The following is a 24,508-nucleotide window of genomic DNA, read 5'->3' on the forward strand; positions in this document are numbered from 1 at the left end:
AAGTGGGTAAGTGGTGCTATGCTGGTGGGGGGGGGAGGGGAGGGGGGAAGGTATCACAGATGACAGGATAGGTTAGTTTTATCAAATGGTTTGTATAATGTATGTGTATATATGATGAACAATACCTTTTTTCAATAAATTGTAATAATCTCTTTTGAAACTAAATTTTATGTGACAGAGTCACTTAGGCTTATTTTCTACTTAAAACATGCTTTTTCTTCTGTTTATTTTATTTTCTGGAATTGTAGCGATTTGTCAGAAATGTTAGTAATGTGTTAATCGTGTTAGTAATGTGTTAATTGTATTATTCCAGTACCTGCCCCTGGTCCTGTTGTGTAAGAGTAACCACCGATTTCCCTTATGTAATTCCTGTTTCGTTGACCGCTCCTAACCCAAATTTGGTTTTAAGTTATTTTTACCTTTTTCCTGTATTTTACTCTAAGTTACAACCGTTTGCTCGGTAAGTTCAGTTGATTTGTTGCCTTCCTGAGAGTGCCCTTAGAGCGGATTCCGAGATATACTAGCTATATGTTTCAGTATTTTATGTTTGTTTGAGCCCTAAGCTTAGCATGTAGTTGTTTCCATTTGTATTTTTGTGGTGATTTTCGGGTTAGAATTTTCTTAGTTTAGCCACATATTCCTTTTATCTTACTACTGACAAATACGGGCTGGATTGTGGTTTGGAGCTTAATGCTAAGGTCTTTTAACTGCGTCTTAACAATGTTAGTGGAGCCTTGGTCCTTGAAGGGTATGACTACTCGGGTTACATCATTTTTCGCCAATCTTCCCAACGCCTGCAATGGCTGCTGGTCAGCAATTCTCGAGTTAATAAAGGTGTTAATGGCGGAGTTGATAAGGTGGTGAGGGTAGTCCAAACGTGAGAATAAATTCTTCAAGCGCTCACACTCCTCAGAAAAATAAAGCCATGAAGAGGACAAACGGTACGCGCGATCGAGCATAGTTGTTAATAAGTTTCGTTTGTACCGGTTGTCAACGTAACTCTGGTAGTGGACAAGTAAACCAGTATTAGTAGGCTTAACATAAACTTTCGTCTCAATTTGGGGTGCACGGTTTAGGAGCTGGGTGCCAAGAAATGGGAGCATACCATCTTTTTCGATTTCCATTGTAAAGCTCACAGAGGGATGGGCGTGATTCAGGGTGTGTAGGAAATCCGTAGCTGTAGTAATGTTGGGTATTATAGTGAGAGTGTCATCAACATATCTGCGATAATAATCAGGCAGTTTACCTTCGAGCACTAGCCTTTCTTCCAACGATGACATAAACACGTTAGCTAGTAAAGGCCCGAGTGAGGACCCACAGCATGCAATTTCTCTGCTATATAAACTGCAATTGTTTTCGTATTAGCAGGTGTAATATTTTGCTTACCTGCTTCCAATTCATTGTTGCTATGATTCCTGTGTGTTCAGTACCAAATTATGGGTTCATTACACTAGTAATTTCATTTTCCCCTTTCACTGTTTTATACTGTATTAGCTCAAGTTGTAATATTAAGCCTAGCTCGTGGTCTTTGTTGAATTCATGCCTCGTGTAGCAATCACGATTTTTGATAGTTTCTGTCACGCAATTTCCTGTTTTCAAGTACTTTGTTTTTTTCCTTTCTTTTACTGAATTATTTCTGTCTGTGGGTTATCCTTTAGTGTCAAGTACTTTCTCCTAATCCATTTTAATCTTGTTACATCATTTAGCTCATTGGAGCTTTGGTTTCTTATTTATTGTTTAGTGTGACTCGTTCCCGGTTTTTTTTTTTGAGTACCGTTGCACTCGTTCCCGTTTTTTTTGTACCGTTGCATTTATTTGCTGTGTAATAAACTTGTAAATCTTCCCTCGGTTTTTTTGTTCTTACGTCGACCGTTTTGGCCGTCTGAATAATGAATGAATGAATAATGATTTAACAATGGACATCCACTGGGTGGCTATTCTTACATTTAAATACTAAAAGATATAACGTAGGTATGAATATATGTATAAATCCACAAATTCCTTTGCTATTAGGTCAGGACAAAGTAATTTTTTTGCTTGATATCACAGGAATTAGCATCATCTTTAGAATAATTACTACTATAATTTAATCAAGCCAATATCATATAATCAAGTTGTGCAATAAAAGGATTAATAGAATTATAGATCTCCATATTCCTCAAAGTTTACTGGCTGTAATTACTTTTCAACATAATCTAGAAGAAAAACTTTTTCTAAGTCCAATTAATATTGGCAGAAAAAATTAACATAATTATTAAACAGATAATTAAATGACTAAGCAAAAAATAAATGGCCAATATATTGCTTCTCTGAAAGCAAGATTATAGTATATTAGTCTGTTAAAATTGACCCCACTCCGGTTTGCTGAGTAACTAAACTGTCAACAGAAAAGAGCACCACAGTATATTTTCAACTCTTGACAAATCTTCTTAATTAAATAACATCATTTCCCATCTGATATCACTTCAAACGGTTATTAGAACACTGTAAAAGTAAGTATCTCAGGTGGCCTTTGACATAGTTGATTAGAGTGGGTGAGTTGATTTGAGAATATCATCCAACTTGACATGTGTGAGTCGGAATAAATTTTGTGTGTTCTGGTGGCTAGTAACTTATAATCAAGGGAGTGAATATCAGAAACAGACAATTTTCACCATAAAATAGCGATGAATAGCGCAGTCAGTTTACAGAGAGGATTCTTATATTCCTTATACGTGAACACCTACGCAAAACTCCAGCAGAAGTTAAGTTATACAAGTCATATATTCCTTCCTGGAATGTACGAATTAAATCAAATTAATTTACTCTACAGTCTTTGAGCCACAAATACATGTATCCAAGTACTTGATCAGCCATACAAATTGTGTACAGTTGTAGCGAAAACAAAGACCCCAAAAACTAACATCTAAAACCCGAAAATGAATTAAGACCCTTTATTTTCTCCATTTAACATAATCTTGTTATGGATTTTCACCCTAAATATGCAACTCCTGCTTCAATCTTTCTAAGAGTAATAGAGTATGCAATCAAAAGACCCATAAAATGAAGACCCAGAAACAAAGACCTAAAAGCAAAGACCTGAAAACTAAGACCCGAACACTTAGGCCCGAAAATGAATACCATGCATACTTGTTTTCTTTGTCAATAGCAATAAAGTAATTGTGATCAAATGCATCTGTCATTTGCTCCCTCCCCCTCCCGCTACAGTCATGGAATTATCATCCAAGGAAAATAGTGTTTCCCTCAATAGTGAGTGCACATGCTTCTCTGTGGGCTTTGGTTTGCAATCACAAGGTCATACAGTTACTTTAATTTTGCTTTGATGCATGTAGAATTTAAGAACTGGACCACATGCTTTCTGCCCACAAGCTTTGGTAATGCTATGGAATGCTTGTATCAAAAAATCTGCCCAAAGAAATTTATTTAAAAAACAAATACATGAAATACTTATTGATATCTTCAAACAACAGAACTTGTATCTCACACCATCTTCAATTCTTGCAATAATTGAAAATCTGTTAACCTCATCAATCCTCTAGCTACGACCAGTCTAGCGAAGTCTCTTTCTATTTCCTGTTTATTGTTATCATTAAATTAATTTACTATTTTAATTTTAATTTACTATTTATTGTAATTTAATTGAACTACTATTTTCTTAGTGTAATCTGAACTGCTGCTAATTCAAAATCTTTGTAAGTACCTTGTGATAAGCCTAACTTAATTGTGCCTACCCGCCTCGACAAGTTTTCAACTAATTGTGGGTGGGCAATTCTCAAATTTTAATTGTTGTAAATCAATAAATTGTTGTTGCTGTTTGTTGTTGTTGTATTCCACAAGCCATTTCACCAGAACCAAATAAAGAGGATGGAAGGAAACCTGCCTTCGTGCAACACTAAGAAGACACAAACTATGCCATTTGTTGAGCTAGACTGGCTTGTATGAAAATTAGCAGCTAATTAAACCAGCTTGTATGAAAGAAGAGCAAGGCATAACACCAGCTGGTGTTTGGTGGGTCAAAAGTTCATATTGGCCAGCTCTGATCCTTTTATAGAAAAGGAATTGTCAGGGGGCAGTGTAAAGAAACTTGGAAGGAGACTAGTGTTTTTTGAAAATTAATTAAGGAAGCAACAAGCAGGAAAGATAAATAAAAAAAAGTGAACTTCAGTTAAGGGTTCAAAGTAATTTTCAGCAATTTCCGGTTTTTTTTTCAATGACTGCACTGCGAGCAGCGAGATTCCAAGCTTTTAAAACAAACTCACTCAGCTGTACACTCATTTGGTTTCGAAAACAGTCCTATGATTTAATTATTCGGATCAAATGGCACTCCACTCAATTCGATTACTATTGTTAATCAATCATCTTCGCAGAGCGGACAAAAGTGGTTTTGGCATGATGTAGGAGAGGGCATTTTTCATTTTCGTGACCGAAGCAAATGCAGAAATAATGAGAAATTTTTGCTTTTGGCATATGAAATTTAATCTGATTTTTCCTGATGTGTTATATTTCAACTTTTTGATGTGCATGAAACCTGCACAGGAACCTACCCCCTTGCCCCCTTTCCAACATCTCAAGCTTAAAAGCTTAAATAAGCCAACAACTCCTATAGACCTGATGATAAAATTGTCAACTAAGATTTCATATACTTAATGAAAAGTGTTAACGTTATGGAAATGTCCAGAATTCTTAGTAAATATGTTTATTCTACAGACAATTTTCTTACCTTACTTGGAAACCATGACATGCACCTGGAAGAGGTGACGTCTTTTTAAAAATGATATATGCAAATAATTAACATCTTTATCACTAAAATAAAATACTTGTATTTAGTATAATTATAAGAGAAATTATCTTACAATCTTAGGATTTCTATCATTTAAAGTACTAGCTAACCATTTCACTCCCAAGTAATTATTCTCCTTACAGGACTCTGCCATAACATTATTGGATCATGTTGACACTCCATTGATATACAATACAATAATACAATACAATAATTTTATTTAAAGAGATAAGCGCAATAACCTATTACAGTTTTCGAACCCGTGGCCCTCACATCTACCCACCCCCCTCCCTTCAGGGTAGGACATCCATCACACAGTAATCTCGTGCGTGGGAAATTAACGTCTCCTACCCCTAACCCTGCAGGAGACGGGGCCTATGGTTTATACGTCCTTATCTGAGAAGACTAGAATATCTATCCATTTCTTGATATTACAGAAAGGTAGCACATTCTTCTCGGTTATTTTAAGACCCTTAGTGTTGGTCTGGCCGGGGCTGGAACCTTCGACCTCCCGCTCAACAGTCCGGCGCTCTACCAATTGAGCTAACTAGGAGGTGGTTTTTATGTTGAAATGGCGACCGACACGTCGCCATGTCGGTTGATAGTATCAACAGATACTATCGACCGACACTACCTACAGTTAAAACGTGATCCAAATTATTTTGTACAATGTTTAAGTATTACATCAACTTGTAAAGCGATCGTTCTGATTTTTTCTCAACTCTCACCACTTGCCTGCTTTATATTGTATTGATAATGTGAGGAGAACTTAAGAACGAGTCTGTAAGAATCAAACATCTTGGGAAATGAAAATTTTCAACATCCCTTCATATTTTGCAAGCAGTTAGGCACTAAGGGGGGATGCACAAAAATGCCTTTTTAAAGGCTGCTGCACTCTTGTTGTTAAGGACTGCTTGTTTGAGGCCTGGGGCCTCATTTTCATACAAAAACATTGAAAAAAAGTGTAAAATGTTAATGACTTTATCTCGAGCTAAATAAAAACAAAAAAAAAAGAATTCTACAATACATGGTGACATTATTCGTCTTTACTTTGATGCATTCAGTTTTCCCTGAGAGTGAATATGAACACACCAGTAGGTTATTTATTTCTATAAAGTCTCGGTCTTTTTGTGTTGTGGAATAAAACATGAAAAACATTTATCTAAATTTCTCCAAAAGTACACCAATTCTGGAACTGAAACTACACACCTAGTTTAACTACCATATTCTAGTTTTTAAATATGTCATTTGAGACATGTTTAAGTCAGCTGATCAACACGAAACTAATTCATAACATTGGTCATTTTTCATAAATTAATGTACATTATCAGAATGGCGATGCTGTATTGATCTATGAAGTTTCCATTGGTCAGTGTATCATCAGAGGATCTTAGATTGCACATATTTCCATGAAAGAAGGTGCTGCACACACAATCTGGATGATATGCACTTGATTTGATGTATCTGTTTGTAGTTACCAGTACGTCTGATACCCAGCTAAAAAAGCAGCTGAGATTTAGGCACGATCCCACCAATAAAGGTGGGATCCCACCTTTCCTGCTAGCGACTAACAGGTAATCCCACCTGGGATTCTACCTCCCACCTAGGATTAAAGGCGAGATAGGCGGGATCCCATCTGTCCCACATGGGACTGATGGTCGTCCTGCCTCCCCTCTGGGATTAAAGGCAAGACAAATGGGATCCCATCTGTTCCACCTGGGACGCAAGGTTATCCCACCTGAGATTCCGGCTCCCACCCGGGATAGAGGGCAGGATAAGCGGGATCCCATCTGTCCTACTTGGGAATCATGGTTATACTTCCTGGGATCCTGCCTCCCACTCAGGATTCCAGGAAGGATAAGAGACATCCCCCATCTGGGACTTAAGGTCATCCGAACAGGGATCCCACCTCCCAGGCAGGGCAGGGATCCCATTCTGGCCCACCTATGAAACACATCTCAAAATTTAAGAAATGCAATTGAAGTCATTTACCAAGTGAAACTCTGTATGTGCAGAAGCTGCATCTGAGAGTTTCCCATGCACTCAAATTTAGAAAAGTCCTTGTTCAACATTTGAAGCTGGAATATGAAGGAACACCATGTGAAGAAACCGTGTGAAAAAAATTGCTCGCAAAAGTGTAAAGTTACCCAGATTTGATATTCATTTGGACTTCTCTGTTCATTTGTAATTGAAAGTGGTGCATGCATATTCCCAAGAACTCCATTAAAACTAACTGGCAATCAACTTTCATGTGCCATGAAAATACCATGGAGAGGCCATGAAAATTCAGGGAAGATTTTCATGGTCAATGAATTTTTTACATATTCACAGGATATTCATGGGTCATGATTTCTTGCAACCGTTTAAAACCTAGTGAATTTTAAAACCATGAACTTTTTTTACGTGAAATTCATGGGTTTTTTAGTACCTTTGAAAAGGCCATGTGTGGACAAAACCTGGCCTAGGCTATGGGCTACCCTGTGGCCTACCCTGTGGCCTACCCTGTGGCCTACCCTGTGGCCTACCCTATGGCCTACCGGTGGTCAGATTTTTAAGAACATAAAAATAAAATCAGTAAGAGTCGAACGAATACGCTGGTGTACAATTATCTCTGTCTGAAAAGGGTATACGAAGAGGTCGCTAACACGATTTTCGACGTCTGAGGGAACGAAACACTGCAAATATCACAGCACTCAACCATAACGGTAGGTTAAGGGGAAGGGGAGATGAGGGGCCAATATTGCGTGGTCGCAAAGGATATACAAAATGGCGACTTTATGATGCAGGCTGTCAGTTGGTAACATATAGTGGAGTGCTGGTGTAAAAATGTAATGAACGGCGTTGTATTGGAGAGCATACATATCCAGGTAAGAAAACGCAAACATTACGTGCCAGGCCAATTTTTTAATTGCCCTTAAGTGCTGTAGAGTGTTGGGCCATTCCATTTAAAATCCGCACCCCCCCTATTGAAGGCTTTCCTGTAACACCTCTCCAGAAAAGAAATTTTTTAACCCCCTTCAGAATTGCCTAAAATTACCCCCTTCAGAATTTTATGTAGCTATCAAGCAAACCAATTGAACGCCCTTCAGAAACTACTCTGAGAATTTTTGTCAAGGGTACTTTATGGCGACCCCTCTCAGAAATTTGGTTCAACCCCCCTAAGAAAAAATATAGCATGACCCCCCCTCCACTTAAGAAATCCCAGGCCTTCAATGGGCGGGGGTGCAGATATTAAATGGAATGGCTCATTGAATTTGCAACGAGCATCCCGAGAAACGAACGCATCGCCGTTGTAAACATTTTGCTGGAGTCCTCCGGCCGCTGGAGACAGTATCCAAGACAAGTCACAAATTTGATGTTTAACGTGTTTAATAATCGCAAGATTCACAAGGTCTTCGCACAATCACGGTCAATCTAACTCTCTGTTCAATAGATTCGAATTAACAACTTAAAAGGGTGGGCAGGCTCCCAATAATAAGCACGTGCTTCCGTTGTCACGGGTTACATAACTACGGAATATGTGCCCCAGTCCCCGACAACATTTCGCAAACTTCACTTGCTTTTCCAAAGAAAGGGCCAGTATTACATTAATTTGAAAGGAGAGCTGATATGATGATGTTTGCCCAAAAGTTGCGTTTAACCGGCTTCTGTTCCTCGATTTCCTTATTCTATCAGAAGGTTAAGAAATTTTGATTGGACTGTGGCCGCCAAAACAGCAGAAGAAAGTCGTTGGTAAGACAGTACTCAGGAAAACGTTGAAAGATTTCCAGCAATGCTATCCTTTTAAAACTCTGACCACCGGTAGGCCATAGGGTCGGCCATGGCCTAGGCCAGGTTTTGTCCACACCCAGCCTCAGCTGAAGAGAATTTTTCCGTTTTAAGGGACTTGTTAGGCCCAGTAGAACCAGAGATATCGATTTTTCTGAGAAATCAACATGGCGCTGAAAGATTGTTCGCACAAAATGTGGCCACGAATTCGCATTCTGTCAAGTATGCAACGTTGTGAATTGTAGAGCACATTTGTACAAATTTCCTTTGTTTTTAAGGTGCGGGTTATCCACCAGTGAGGGTAATCTGTTGACATTTTTTTTCGCTGCATGCAATAATCGGCCGGTGCGGGTAATCGGCCGTGCGGGTAAACGGCCGGAAATTACGGTAGTAAGAAATACAATCGATTGTCATACAATAGCAAGGCACTAACAAGACAATTTTAAAGCATTGCATGACAGAACAGTAATCATTTTGTGACACTTAAACGACTTAATCCTATTAACCAAAAATAGAACTATTGAATGGTGGGCTATTCTTAGAATTATACATGAAATGACTGAAAACAAGTCAATACTGATAAAACAATAGCTCAAAACAACATAACAGATAAGACTAATTTCAATCACAATTTCATATTTTCCTTCGACTTAAAACTAGGAAGACTGGCAAAATCCCATTCTGTGACAGGACAACATCTGTCATTACTGATGAACTAAACAACGAAGACTGTAGTGAAATATCTGATTTCACCAATGAACTTTAAGTCAAGTATACAGATAAATGCAATGTTCTGAAAGCTGAATGCAATCTTGACACATTTTAAACATAAATCAACTAATATAAGGAATCAAGCGAAGACTAAACAATTGGATTGAGAGAAGTGCACATGAACCATATTATTCTTGAACTCAAACTGTAAGACATACAATAAAAGGTCAAATATGACATACCAAATCCTCAGTAAAATAGGTCACTAACTTGAGTTACATATACGATAAGATAAGTACACATGAACCATATTATTCTTGAACTCAAACTGTAAGACATACAATAATAGGTCAAATATGACATACCAAATCCTCAGTAAAATAGGTCACTAACTTGAGGTACATATACTGGAGTTACTTTTTTGTGACCAAGAGGTTCTGAGCTTGTAAGTGCTGGTCTTGACACTCTGAACTACTGAGTTAAACTAACTAACTGTACTTCTTTTAGAAGGAATCGAACAAGAGCAGGAAATTCTCTAAAACATTTTGGAAGCTAGGTGTGATCATTCTAAAGGAAATTTAGCTGCAAATCCTGTGTTTAGGATGATTTGGTTATCACAGGAAATAGTTAGGTGTGATGGTGCGACTTAAAGGAAATTTAATTATGATGCAAATCCTGTTTGTATGATAATTTGATTATCATAGGAAATAAAGGCTGATAGTTTCTAAAGAAACTGTTTGGGGCTGCGTCGGTGGGGGTAACGAAATAATTTGAATATACATAAGAATGATGGATTTAACTGACTGGTTAAAAACTTTAAATTACTTCAAAACGATCCAGAGACAAGCACTATCTTTTTGCAGCCTCCGCTCATTTCATTCAAACGCGACAAAAACATAGGCAATTTTATGGTCAGAAGTTCTTTTCAGACTAATGACCAACCAGGCACTTTTAAATGCGCTTATGCACGATGCAAAATGTGTCCTTTCATTCACAACACTGAGAAAATATCGGGACCCAGGCGATCCATTAAGATCACCGATCACTTCACGTGCACCTCGGCCAATGTAATCTATTGCATAACTTGCACTTATTGCAAAAAGATATAAATCGGCGAAACAGGCAGAAGACTAGGTGACCGATTCCGAGAACACCTTCGCGACGTGGAGAGGAATGACAAGAACACATCGAAACCAGTCGCTAGACATTTTAATTTACCTAACCATTCTAAGCAGCACATGGCAATCTGCGGTCTTTTTTTACACTTAGGTAGCACGGAAAGCCGGAAAACTCTTGAACAAAAGCTCATCTTTCAAACCGGCAGTCTAAATCCCACAGATATCAACGAACGCTTTTCATTCCACTAATTTATTCGTGTTTTTCTCGTTGCCATGTTCCCACCAATCACGTAGCTCCTTTTTCTGCCTTTAAAAGCACACACAACCCACAATTCCCCTATTCGCTCCGATGAAGGGCTAACGCTTGAGACGTCGGCTTTTATAATCGTAACGGTGGCCAATTTACCATTTCAACTTTGTTGATATATTTAAATTATATCTTGGGAAATACTTTCTGAAGATGTAATTCTAAAATTGTGATGAAATTTTGTGGGCCGAGGCCAGGAACGTGTTCGATAATTGAGTCAGTTTGCTAGACATAACGTCTCGTAGTCACGTTCGACGCACTAAAAACTACTATAAAACGAATACAAGAATTGTAAAAACGTGTAAAATGGTATATAAAAAGTCACTTGTAAAAATGTAGCGGAATTCCAAATCGATTTCGATCAATTACGATCCTCATCAGTAGTACTCCGCCATGTTTAAAATACTTAAACATGGCGGAGTACTACTGATGAGGATCGTAATTGATCGAAATCGATTTGGAATTCCGCTACATTTTTACAAGTGACTTTTTATATACCATTTTACACGTTTTTACAATTCTTGTATTCGTTTTATAGTAGTTTTTAGTGCGTCGAACGTGACTACGAGACGTTATGTCTAGCAAACTGACTCAATTCTAAAATTATAACAAAAAATATTGCAATTTCATGCACAATTGTGAGCCTGATCACAAATTCAAACCCTACAAAACTTTGTGATTCATTTTTGAAAGTAGTGAAAACAACTGAGTCTGATAAAAACAATAATTTCCTCAAAGTTTTCAAACATTTTTGATCCCCATTTAAGTTTAAAGCCCAGCTTAATTAAAACAGTCTTACTATTATGTTCTTTGACTTTCACCCTTAAAACTACTCTTTTCTACACTGAATTTTCTCTTCTGCAGTGCATTATCTAAAAAAATGCATTCTCTTAGCCAATCAAATCAGTGAAATTTCTTCATGTGCATTATTGTAAAATACTAAGTAGTACTCCAAATTCTATTACTCAGACTATTATACCTAATTCTCAGCGCCCGTCCAAATGACTAATCGAAAGATTTTACACTCGTAGCTAGAATATTCAGGGTTTTCGACAGTTTTGTAAAGTAGCGGACATGTTCGTGGAAGCACCAGACGTGACATATTTTTGGCGCCGCAAGGCGCCTTTCGAGCGCTGAAAGCGCGAGCTTCTAAGGGGGTCTGGGGGCATGCTCCCCCAAGAAATTTTTAAAAAAGAACACTCAAAAAAGTTGTTTCCAGCGTTTCTGGAAAGCAAGCATAAGTTTTCCAGGAATTTTTGTGGCACTTTTGAAGAATTCAATTGCAGTATTCTGTTACCCTTTAGTCAGTCAATTCATGAGATGCTTAAGTAAAAACAAATTATAATAATAAAATAATAAAAAATCCTCAAATATTGCAATCAAAGTACCGGACATGGAATGGAAAACGACCGGACGAAACGTCCGGCCTCCGGCCTCAAACGAAAACCCTGAATATTCCGTGGTCGTTCAAACAGAACCGACATCTGTATCCTTCTGCTCATTGCTGCTTCAAATCGTGGAGTAAATCGTGTAAATTTTTTAACAATGCAGCAAAGAAGACAGATTATTTTCTGAAATAACTCTGCTCGCGGAATATTTTTTCCTTTTGCTTTCGACTTCCGCTTTCGTATCTCACCCTATGCATGAGCAGATTTCTTCCACCTCGCTTTTATGTCGGAAAAAAAAAACTTTTCCTAATCTATCATCATTGTCGGTCCCTTTGAAAACGGATTCCAACTAGTTGTCTACCGAGGATACTCATCCATAGGGGAACGGAATAAAAATGGAACGTCCCTATTCAAACAAACTGATACAAAAAATGCATAAAAATAAACAAGCTTACCTCGTTCACGCAATCCTGAACGATGGAGTCTACTTCGTATTCGTTTAGTCGTTTTATCCCATATTTAGCACAAAAACAATCGCACGTTTCTTTCTGAAAAGCCTCTTGTTACCTCTGGAAAGTTTTGTGTGAGAATTCTACTGACATGTTTGTACGTTTTATTGTCTTCATTGAGATCCCTTATTAAAGTGACATTGCTTTCCATGTATTCCCCCATATTTGTCTCTTGACTAGTGGGTCAGTCAATTCAAGCAAAACAAACGGCGCTAAACGGTTGAGATCTGTCAATCAGTAGAATTTAAAACGGCTTTCAAATATAGTTTGAAAACGCCGTTTATTTTTAAAGGTATCTTTTTCGCACGTATGAGAACATCGCTTCCAACCGCAAAAAAGGTACCTTTTATGCTCTTTTGATAGGAACGTTTCTAAACCGCAAAAAAGGTACCTTTTTCGCGCTTTTGAAGAGATCGCTTCAAATTGAAAAAAAGGTACCTTTTTCGCGCTTTAAAGTTTTGTTTAATAAAGTGAGAAATGGATGAAAAGCGGGCAATATTGACGTTAAAATATTTCCACTCGAAAGCTTAAAAAAGGTACCTTTTTTTAACTTTTCACCTAATCGACTAGCATTAACAAAAAAGGTAACAATTTTGCATGTTGTTCTATGAAAAATAAATGCAGAAAGTTAATTTTTCTGCTCTTTTCAATTAGGAGAGTTGATCTTTTTGTAAAAAAGCAGAATTGCCGGAACTTTTCATTCAGATTCAACAGATCATGGAATGCATCCTGCAAAATGCAAATGATACGACAGACAAGATCCGAAGTTCTCATTAGCACTTCTTCTCATTGTCTGCCATGTAATTCTTGATGTTAATTTGAAGAATTTTGTATTTGGATCAACTAAAAATCCCTAAGTCCGAAGTACGGACTTTGAGGAAGACGGATGACTAACTCCTCGAGACCAAATAGTCATCAACGAGATACTAACTCTCAGGGTAGTTTAGGCTCCTTAAAAGGCGTCAGCGTAAGCTACAGCTCCACCATATCATCCGTCTTACTTCACTACGGAGTCACATGAGATGTGCGTCCGCGATACCGATCAGTGCTGGCGCCTCTGCCAAAGTCAGTGCTTTACGTAGATGTGAGTGAACCAAAATATCATTTTTCTCACTCAATCAGAGCCATACCTGTGTCTTATACCCTACAAATTCTTACGGCATACGACCTATTCAAATTTTTGCAGGATTGTGTTTTTCCTTGTTGCCTTTTTTCGGAGGACAATGATTGAACCTATCAACTACAGCGACACCCACGAGGTCGCTGCTGAAACTTCCCGTGAAAATTCTCACGGCGAGGACGATATCACAAACAAAGATTTAACTAAAACGCTCCAGTCCATGAACGAAAATATGGGCCAAATTGTAGAAATCTTACTCGAAATGAAACAAAACAACCCCACCGGGGTATCTGGTAAAGCAACATCGTCGTCGAAGCGACGAAAACCAGATCAGATGAATGACTCTGACACCGATAATGAAGGGCCCGCATCAAAACGGAAAAACCACTCTGATGATAATTTAAGCCTCCACACTGAGGATGACTTGGACGTCGATAAGGACGTCCACTCGCTTACTGAGCAATCGAAAGCCACCGGCCAAAAAGAGCGGGAAACGTCCGCTAATGAAACTCTGTTGCAAGAACTCGCTAACCAGCCCGACGATAACGAAGCCACAGGCGACCAAATGAAAACAGAGCTGGCACAAATCATGAGTACAAAAGCGTTGGGGAAAAACCCTAGCTGCTGGAAAATATAAATTCTTTGAAGAAAAGTACAAATGCCTTGAAAAATGCACAGCAATAAAGGGAAATAAGGTAAACAGTGAAATCTGGACACAGCTTAATTCTAAAAAACGAACTGCTGATTTAAATCTGTCAACTATGCAACAGACTATTAGCAAAGTCATTTTATGCAAACTTACAAACAACTAACCTGCTACTCAGCAACTCCGCCGGGGAATCTAATTCAAAGATTTTTGAGCCTCAAGTTGAGTCATTAGCCATTGTTAAGTCATATACACACGCAGCTCTCGCAGCTCAGGAGGGAACAAATTAAACTAGCCTTGAAATCGGAATATAACACCATCTGCTCTACAGACATACCAATCGACAGTGAATATCTCTTTGGAGACGATCTAGCTAAACAACTCAGACGAAGCTAGTAAAGTTAGCAAGGCTCTCTATACCACTCAGAAAGGGCATAAAGGCCAAGGCCATACTACTGGGCCACAGAACTTTAACTCCTTTAAAGCGAAGAGAGATTTTTTGTGGAAAGGCCACAACAAACCTTACAAAAGGAAAAAACAGCAGTCAGCTGAGAGAAAATAAGAGAATCACTTTTGCAACTTAAAACAAAAGTAAGTCTATTCTACGAATTTTCACCCAGTCTTGTGGAACACTTTACTGAGATGTGCCAATCATTCCAGGCCGGGAAAATAGATGCCTGCTTTTCACTGCTTGAAATTAAATCAGTGAACTGATAGAATGTTACTATCTCATGTACATGGTACACAGATTGTATTTGAGAAACCACAACAGCATGTCCTGCCTTGTATGCTAGTTACTGATGCTGAGCATGAAATTATTGAAAAAGAAATCTCTAAACTGCTTCAGAAAGGCATCATAGTAAAAGTGTCCCATAAGAAGGGGCAAATATTGTCTAGCATCTTCCTACGGCCCAAAAAAGGACAGCACCCATAGGTTAATATTGAACCTTTAAAGGTTTAACGAATCCGTTATCTATCATCATTTTAAGATGGACTCCTTGTTTACTATTACAAAGCTTATAACTAGACATTGCTACATGGCATCACTTGATCTCGAGGATGCCTACTACCCTGTCCCAGCCTGTTTGTGTAGAGCACAGGAAGTTTTTAAGATTTTTGTGGGAAAATGAAATTTATGAATTTACATGTCTCCCTAATGGGCTTTCATGTGCACCACGAATTTTCAACAAGTTGCTGAAGCCCCCATTCTCGTGTCTACACAAATTAGGGCACATATCAGTGGCATATCTTGTCGATATCTATCTCCAAGGCCAAAGTCTTCAAGCGTGTGTTGCAAATGTTATAGATACAGTAGTACTACTGAGTAAATTGGGGTTTGTTATACACCCTGAAAAATCGTGCCCAAAACCAACACAAACCTTGACAATTATGGGGTTCCTTATTGACTCTGTCACCATGACCGTACGGTTAACACCGAATAAGAAAGTTCATTTACTGCATGACTGTGATATGCTTCTGAACTTTGAGCACCCTACTATTAGGGATTTCGCTAGAGTTATTGGGAAAATTATATCCAGCCTATCAGGTGTTATGCATGGTGCCCTATATTATCGTTGCCTCGAAAAGGATAAAACCCTTTATTTGACCGAATCGAAAGGTGATTTTGAACACACCATGTAGTTATCAGAAAATGCGATATCTGAACTCCAGTGGTGGACTAGGTCGATAAATGCGGCGTACAATGTGATAGCACATGACAAACCATCTCACATTATCACCACTGATGCTTCCAAAAAAGGGTTGGGGGCAGAATGTAATGGTGTACTCTCTGGAAGACTATGGACAAATCAAGACAGTGACCAATCCATTTACTATCTTGAGCTGTTAGCTATATTTCTGGGGTTGCAGTGTTTTGTCAAACATTCAAGAGAGACATATCCGTATAGTCAGTGACAATACCACTGCTGTTAATGTACTCAATAATGTGGGCACCAGTCATTCGGAGCAACTCAATGCTTTAACAAAGGAAGTATGGGAATGGTGCATGTTACGAAATTTATGGCTAAGCGCTGCACATATCCCTGGGAAGCAAAATTTAATTGCAGACCTTGAGTCAAGAAGGAACCAAAAAGAGTCTGAATAGAAACTCGACACGGGGTCCATACATAACGCTTTACGCCAACTGGGGTTTTACCCAGATGTAGACCTTTTTGCTTCACGCATCAACTACCAGTTTGATAAATATGTTTCGTTCAGGCCTGACCCTAAAGCTTTTGCCATAGATGCTTTCAAATTGGACTGGTCAGAATTAAACTTCTATGCTTTTCCACCATTTAGCGTCGTCCCCGCCATGCTGAGCAAAGTACATCACGAGAAAGCATCGGGCATCGGGGATCTGCGTGCTCGCGGACTGGCCAACTCAACCGTGGTACGCCAATGCTCTTGGCAGCTGATGCAACAGACACCAGTATACCTGAAAGCAAGCAGAACCCTACTAACCCTGCCAAGCAGTCCGTCAGAAATTTACCTGATCTGGCACAAACTAAATCTCATGATCTGCCACTTATCAAATTAGACCGATGTCAATTGTCACCCTCGGCAACGGAGGTGTTAATGGCTTCGTAGCGAGAGGGCACCACAAAGCAGTACCAAACATACTTAAAGCGTTGACAGAGCTTCTGTGAACACAGAAACATTGACATTTATTGCCCAGGAGTTGCCATGGGAATCGAATTCTTAGTTTCATTTTACAGGTTGTGGTTGGGCTACAGCGCAGTAAATACAGCTAGATCTGCACTGTCAGCTACAATCTTATCCGAGGGCATACCATTCGGTGAGCACCATCTCGTTATCCGTTGTATGAAAGGCATTTTTGAGTTAAAATCGGCATTACCTAGGTACACGGAAATTTGGGATGTTAATAATAATGTATTAAACTACCTTAACAGATTTAGTCCTATAAGGGTTCCTTAACCTTGAAGGACCTAACGTTGAATTTAAGCATGTTATTATGTCTAACAACCGGACAAAGAGGACAAACCCTACTTCACATGGACACAAGTTCTATGGAGGAACTAGACGATGGTTTCCGAATCATCATCACCGAAAAGCTTAAGAAAACTAAGCCAGGTAAACATTTGGCTCCCATTAAGGTAATAGCATACGCGAATGACAAGAGAATCTGCGTCGGGGATTGTTTGAAGGAATACCTAACCAGGACGAAACCGCTTACAAAAGAAGTCACTCAGCTATTAATCAGTTACGCTAAACCATTTAAACCAGTTACCAAGGATACCATCGAAAGATGAGTCAGAAATGTGCTGGAACAGTCGGGTATAGATGCTAGAAAATACTCCCCGCAGAGCAGCAGAGCCGCTTCAACTTCGCATTTTAAAGCCAAAGGACTATCTTTACCAGAGATCATGAAAACTGCAGGATGGTCCAACGCTCGTACATTTGCACGATATTATGATAAGCCCTAGACACAGATGATCTCAACTTTGGAACAGTTTTGTTGAACGGACCAGTAAGTAGAGATTGTTACACAATATGACACGTTTCATTTATGTAAAGCTTTGTGGACCCAATAAATTGGACTATTGTTTATGAGTTCGCTCTACAGGTCTTTGAACTCTCATGTGACTCCGCAGTGACGTAAGACTGATGACATGGTAGAATTGTTGATTAAACGAGATTTACCTGTAAGTTGAAGTTTGGTTGGGATTCTACCATGTCATAAGTCCGGAACGAAGGAGTCACATGCCCTGTCCACCCTTCCCGTTCTCCTTCGTTCCTTAGCTCTGTATCACTTACGTTAAAGACTGATCGGTATTGCGCATGCGCCTCTCATGTGACTCCTTCGTTCCGGACTGATGACATGGTAGAATCCCAATCAAACTTCAACTTACAGGTAAGTCTCGTTTAATCAACAATTAAATGGGAGAGCTCGAGAGTTTGATCTGGTGTGCGTGACACTTGCGTGACATTTCTCATTATGTGTAGTGTGACATTTTTAAACCGGAGATTTTTAGTTATTTCCCCCTTTCAGACATTTTCATTTATCTCAAACCTGTCACTTTTTAACACATTCCGTAATCCTATCCCAGATCAAGGTAGTTTTCGGACTTTGCATCAGTTCAAACTGAAAATTACTGTGTGAGAGAAATTTCCACAACCATCCACAACCATGTGCAGACACTTTCCAACTAAAAAGGAGAAAGACAAGACCGTGAATAAAAATTGTTGCAAAACTAAGTTACAGCTCATGCGATATTTAAGGTCAAAATACAATATTTCAACTCTATTCCGGAAGAATCACAGATAATCATGATTATGACTCTGAAGATGAAACATTGTTTTTTTACACAATAAATGGTCAGCTGGATCACGAACCTTGATCAACTCGCTGTATGCCTCATCGATGGTCTCTTTTAATGTCAGAACGTCTTTCTATTTTCGATTTTTGGTTCTCCTTTATTATGCATCGATCTATTCATTACTTTCCACCTGTTTTTTTCGATTTTGTTGCCGTTTGTTTGTTTTGTTTGTTTGGTTGTTTTTGTAACTACTTGCTGTTAAGTTTTGTTTTTGTTTTTGGCCAGTGCTTTGTCTCTGCTTGCTACTGTTTACCTACTGTTGAACGCTACCTTTATCACTAAACACTGCAATTCTCTGAGGCGGGATAGTTAGTCCCAAAGAGTTACTCTTCACTCATTCTACCAAGGAGGAGTAACAACTGCTTCATTGAGCAACATCAAGAATTAAATTATACTCCAGCCACGACTCCATCGATTACATAAAAATGACGATCTCAAGGCGTTTGGTTAAAAGAGAAAACATATGAAACCAAGCCGAAGACATAAACGTGTTAAACTGCAAACGTGTACCGCTGACCCGCGGAGTGATGTCAACCTCCCCCTGAAGGCTGAACTCTCGGCGGACTTGCGACCTCTTCCCAGACCTCTCCCGTTTCGACCCGCAAAAAAGTACTTTATGTTGAACTAGGAACATGAAGATAACATTTTTGATATCTCTACCAAAGGTTACACTTTAGTTTGAAACCTTCTGACAAATGTGTGCAATGGAGCTTGGAAACTATAATTGATTTGTTAAACCCATGTCAAGCAAAAGTGGGTGACACTAGTGGGGCGGTACCTCGACTTTGCCACTGATGCATGAGATTTAAATCGAATGTCTACGAGGCTACTCAAAACATGCTTTATCGGTGGGGACAAAAAGATGGTTCTACCGTGGATTTCCTCATCATTGTATTAAAGAAAATAAAGAGGGATGACTGTGTGCAAGTTCTTAGGCCGTGGGATAATTAAATGAAGCGGAAATAACTGTAAGGTTCATTGAGATGTCGTGCGAGGACAACAGGCGTTTTTCACAGGAATTCAGAAGGTGGAGCTCTCAACTATCGAGACGAGCAAGGAGGAGAACTTTAGTTGGATGATGTTAAGAGAACGATGTTTCTTTGAGGATGTTACTAAAACTAGTAACGGGAACGGGGAACGGCGAACGGGGAACGGGTGTACAGCGGTAACCCACCTGAATTGCAGCGAAATTAGACGACTTGCTTTTATTTGACTATTGCCCAGGCGAAGCCACGAAGTCTAGTATTCCGAGGCGAGAATTCGAAGTCAAATGACGTTTCTGCAATGGCTGCCACCATTTGTTCTGACGTCTCTCTTTGCTTTTCCTTCCTGAAAACTGCATCTTTTGGCAGAGTTTGGGTATATTGGTTGTTTGCATTGCCCAACAGCATTTTTTGCAGATAAGTAGCAAGGAGGTAATATCTTAGATTAACAGAAATGAGCTAGGAAACGTAATAACCAGCCTAGTTATTAAAATTACTACATGCAAATATCTGCTTACCTTACCGCAAAATAACCTCAATCAATCAATCAATCAATTTATTTAACGTGGTCAGAACGCTTAGCTAAAAGCTAGTTTACAGGTACGCCACGAAATAAAAAAGAGAAAAGGAAATTATAAAGCCTTGTGAAGGTATATAAATTTAAATAAATTAAGAATTAAGAACTAGCTAATATTAAAATATAAGAATTTAATAATGTAGTCACCGAGTTGAATATATAAAATGTAAAATGTCAGTCATTAAAAACAGGAAATATAATTAAAGATAGATCCTCACCGCGCTAGAGTCCCGTGAGATCTAATGTTTTTAAGTAATTTTTAAAACTAGGCTGGCGAATATTGATCCAAGTATTAGACAAATCAAACTGAACGAAGAAAAGCAGCTAGACGACAATGAAATTTCATCATTTATTATGGAAAATTCCGCATCAATTCCGTTCCGCTTAGCCGTACTTCTGCCACGCACTCCCCGTAAATAAATGTCCGCGAAATTCGCCTGCACTGTAATAAAAATTTGGTGTGTTGGATGATATACCTCTTATTAAACGCTTTGTTGTGTGGTATCGCTGAGTATTCGGAGTTTGGATAGCCAATCACAACGTGCCGTCACCGCTGTCCTCTGTTTTAGTATATTTGCTAACAGTGAATATCGCATGACTGGATGACAACTGAGAGTGAATACAAGATGATCCCCACGAAGCACTGTACTTTCGGTCTAAGACTCCCGTGCCATGTTGACTTTGCCCTTTCCCCCGTTTCGTTTTAGTAACATCCATCCTAGATACTAAATCGAGAACTGCTCCTTGGGGCTTTTCCAGAAGGTTTTCTATTTTAATCCAGTTGAGAGAAATTGAACAGGTCGCATGATTGTATCACTGACAGAGATACCTCAATCCTTCGATTATAATTAGGATTCCACGGTCTTGTAAGAAGATTTGATTTTTTTACACCACGCAGTCCCTCCTTTTCGGCGAAGTCGATCGCGCAAGTAAATAAAATTTAGCGGAAAATCCAGGGTTACTCTGGTTTTGCTTTGGACCAGCTTTCAACTGAGTGTCGAAAAACCGAAATAATCATATCTACCAATCAGAACAAAGGCTAACATCATCATTGACCAATGACAACTCAAAGTAGAAGGGGCGCCCTTTTGAAGCGCGGGCAAACGCGTATGACTTAATATTTTTGTTTTGAATTTGATTGGTTGAGAGGTTGGCGCGAGTTTTGTGAACCAATCAGAGCAAAGTAAAGCAAACCCAAAGAAACCGCGGATCACTGACGATACTCAGTTGCACACAGCTGTTAAATTGTTCTGGGTTTTTTTCTGGAATCTCACATTACATTGTCGAATTAGAGTTACGACGCAGCTTTAATACAAACCACTAACAACCTCTCAAACCAAACCTAACTTTTATTCTTTTTGCATGTTTTACGAAATAATTTTACAGCCCAACGAGTTTTTCCATAACTTTTACAGGACACTAGATATGTGATTCATGGACAGGTCCAGCTTCCAGACTCCGTCATTACTGACAGGAGCACACTGGGACTGAAACTATGCGTAATGCTAGATTAAACGAGCATATGAAGGAAAAAAATATTTTGTTGTCAACTACCTGCAAAGGATCCACCCCTTAAAATAAAATCTACATTTGATAGGTAACACATTAAATTATCTAGTACACTGAAACAGCCAAGGAATTTTAAAAATTTATTTACAATTTCACATCTAACAAACTCAGTAGACTTATAAAACCTGGTCGACGATGACTGAACTTTCCGAAACAGTTTTAAATAAGTTACGCTGATCTCATTTTGGAGGTTATGATGAAATTTAAATGAGTGACCATTAGATTTTATATCAAAGTACGAGAAGTACCATCGTCTTTCTGTTACCTACGAGCGCCCGTGCGATATTTTAAGGCCTTGAGCTATGCGAAACGGTGAGAGGTCTGCAAGGGGTCTGGTACTGATAATCACCAGGCCCCCGGCAAACCTTCCTGACTTGTCTTCAATCTTCTCTCAGACGAAAAAGAAAAAAACAAACAAACAAACAAACAAACAAACCCAGTGTCATGAAGCACAAATAATGAGTGAATCGCAGGCTATCTTTCTGATTTCAACTTTTTTTCAGCAAACAGAATTAACCCGTACCTAACTATGCTATGCTTTTCTTCGTATTATGTCGGCATAACTAACAACTTTCTCAGGGCTTACGACTTTGATGTCCTATTTTCTCAACATGGTTAACTCACGAGAAAATTTATTTCACTTCTTGTCAGTCTCGTGTTAACTACTAATTAATTTTCTTGTAATCGATCCGCAAACAATGTAATTCTATTTCTATCTACGGCGAACTCCAGTGAGAAGCATTCATCTTTGGTGTACTCACCAATGAACGGGCGTTTGATTTTTTTCGCTCGACTGGAAAAGTCTTCCTTGCAGAAAAATTCTGTAGCAAATATTACCTAGTAGTGACGGAAATAATCTTCTCTTGTCAAAAATACAACACGAATATCGCTATTTGGCTTCTTCGTAATTCACTCCCAGAATCCCTTGAGATTCTGCACGTATTTTTTCATCAAACCAAATAACTGACGTAGTTTATCTCAGGCGCTCCTCTGTCCTCGGGCTCAGATCCCCGCGGTTGCCATTGATTTGGAGGTAGTTCGGGCTCCGGGGTAAGTGTGTTTCGTGACGATCGTAAAGACTCAGGTCTCCGGAAACCGTCCGAGTCCTGCGATGGAGGCCTAACGAGTTGACCATGAACATTGATGTACGGCTATAACATGAAAGAAAAGATGGCGAAAATATAAAAAACCTGGAGTAAGATGCTTGCAGGAAAGAGTGAGTTGCCTCTTGCCTTTAAAGAAGCAGAGTCTCCTAACTGAACTCGCTTCTCTTTCATCTATTATTATTTATTTTTTTCACACTTCCATTGCATAATTTGTCAGGCAAAGCAGTGTGCATGGGAGTATGTGGCCACAAAACAACAAGAGCCTAACCTCACAAATCGAACAGTTTTCAATTGAGTATCGAAAGTGATCTTGGATTGCTTTGGTTTTGCTTTACTTCGCTCTCTGATCGATAGAGAAAATTCGCGTCACCACTTCAGCCAATCAAATGCGAAACTAGAATCAGTCCCAACCTGGTCACTCGCGTTTTCAAGCCAGTTGCCTCTTGTTATATTGATTTCTCATTGGTTAATGATGACGTAATGTTTCCTTTGATTAGTAGTTGTGTTAACTTTTGTTTTAGTTTTTCCACACCCAATTGAAAACTGCTCCACAATAAACTGAATGAGGTGACAACAAAGATGTACCTACGCTAGCCAAATCTGTCGGTTTTACCAAAGCAGAAAACCCTTGAGCTAAACCCTTTACACCCTAACATCAGTATGCACATTCTCCATACTGTTCTCTATACATTTCCTAAGCTGCTGACAAGGAGAGTTTGTTGAACAATCCTGAGCTTCTATAGTTGGTGACCACTCCCTTTGTTCTCCCGCTGATCTCTTTATGTGTGATTCAGGGGTTATACTGTGAGGAAAAAATTTGATGCTGGAAACTCACAGGGGTCAAAAGCTTAAGGAGTAGCGGATGTGTCTTTAGATATTGTCGTTTTAAAAGATTGGCGCGATAAAACTTCGTTTATCCTTACCGTAGCTACGCCTGTTTTCCAAAGCACGGGTCACATCTGGGCCACCCACAACATAGCTAAGCAAGGTAGAAATGACACAAATCGCTTTACTACATTGCTACAACATCACCATCATCATTATTATTATTATTATTATTATTCTAACTTGTCTCAACTTTTCTCGGTTTTAGTAATTAAACACGTTTGTGGTTCTTCACCACTTTAACGTTCACATTTCGCCGAGTCAACCACTAGTTTGTTTTGTTTGTTAGTTTTTTTTGTTTTTTGTTTGTTTGCTTTTTAATGAAAACGTGTAACCAAGAGCTAGACTGTTTCTCAAACTTTGTCATAGTTTTGATTTATTGGTAACAGGACTTCGTGTCGTCTAATTCTGTCTTTAGTCATACCCGTAATTAACAAATCTTTACCGATAATAACACTAAGAAGGGAGAAAGAGGGACATTTTTCTGCACTTGTGACCAGGACTGCAGTTAAGCCCTCCAAGATTAATTTCAGCGCTTGATTGAATGGTTCTAAGAAACGCAAGGGTTTAGTTAGGAATCAAACGAGGCTTGCAGTCAAAATTGTGTATAAATTTTTCTTTTCACCTTTCGCCCAACCCTCTTGAAAATGGTTTTCCTTACCTGGGTAAAAGCGGAAACTACGGTTTCAGAATCAATGCAAACA

At 38.9% G+C, this 24,508-nt stretch overlaps 3 protein-coding genes across 3 annotated transcripts in view; 1 reads left to right on the top strand and 2 right to left on the bottom strand.

Moving 5' to 3' along the window:
- Window positions 1-24,508, top strand: part of LOC111341964 (uncharacterized) — a 95,037-nt gene that overhangs the window by 20,161 nt on the left and 50,368 nt on the right. The gene's annotated exons all lie outside the window — the stretch shown is intronic.
- Window positions 79-2,372, bottom strand: LOC148726595 (uncharacterized). The gene has a single exon (XM_088729160.1). The coding sequence runs from the start codon at window positions 1,278-1,280 to the stop codon at window positions 627-629; it is 654 nt and encodes a 217-aa protein (XP_088585286.1). The 5' UTR covers window positions 1,281-2,372; the 3' UTR covers window positions 79-626.
- The window catches only part of LOC111345548 (hemicentin-1-like), a 28,547-nt gene continuing 25,614 nt past the window's right edge, over window positions 21,576-24,508 (bottom strand). Inside the window, exons 20-21 of the mRNA XM_088728588.1 lie at window positions 24,466-24,482; window positions 21,576-22,964 (exon numbers count right to left, since the gene is read on the bottom strand). Coding sequence (XP_088584714.1) covers window positions 22,764-22,964; window positions 24,466-24,482 — 218 coding nt within the window. The 3' untranslated portion in view covers window positions 21,576-22,763. The remainder of the gene's footprint in view (window positions 22,965-24,465; window positions 24,483-24,508) is intronic.

The sequence above is a fragment of the Stylophora pistillata genome, chromosome 7, assembly GCF_964205215.1.
Source record: "Stylophora pistillata chromosome 7, jaStyPist1.2, whole genome shotgun sequence".
Taxonomy (NCBI): Eukaryota; Metazoa; Cnidaria; class Anthozoa; order Scleractinia; family Pocilloporidae; genus Stylophora; species Stylophora pistillata.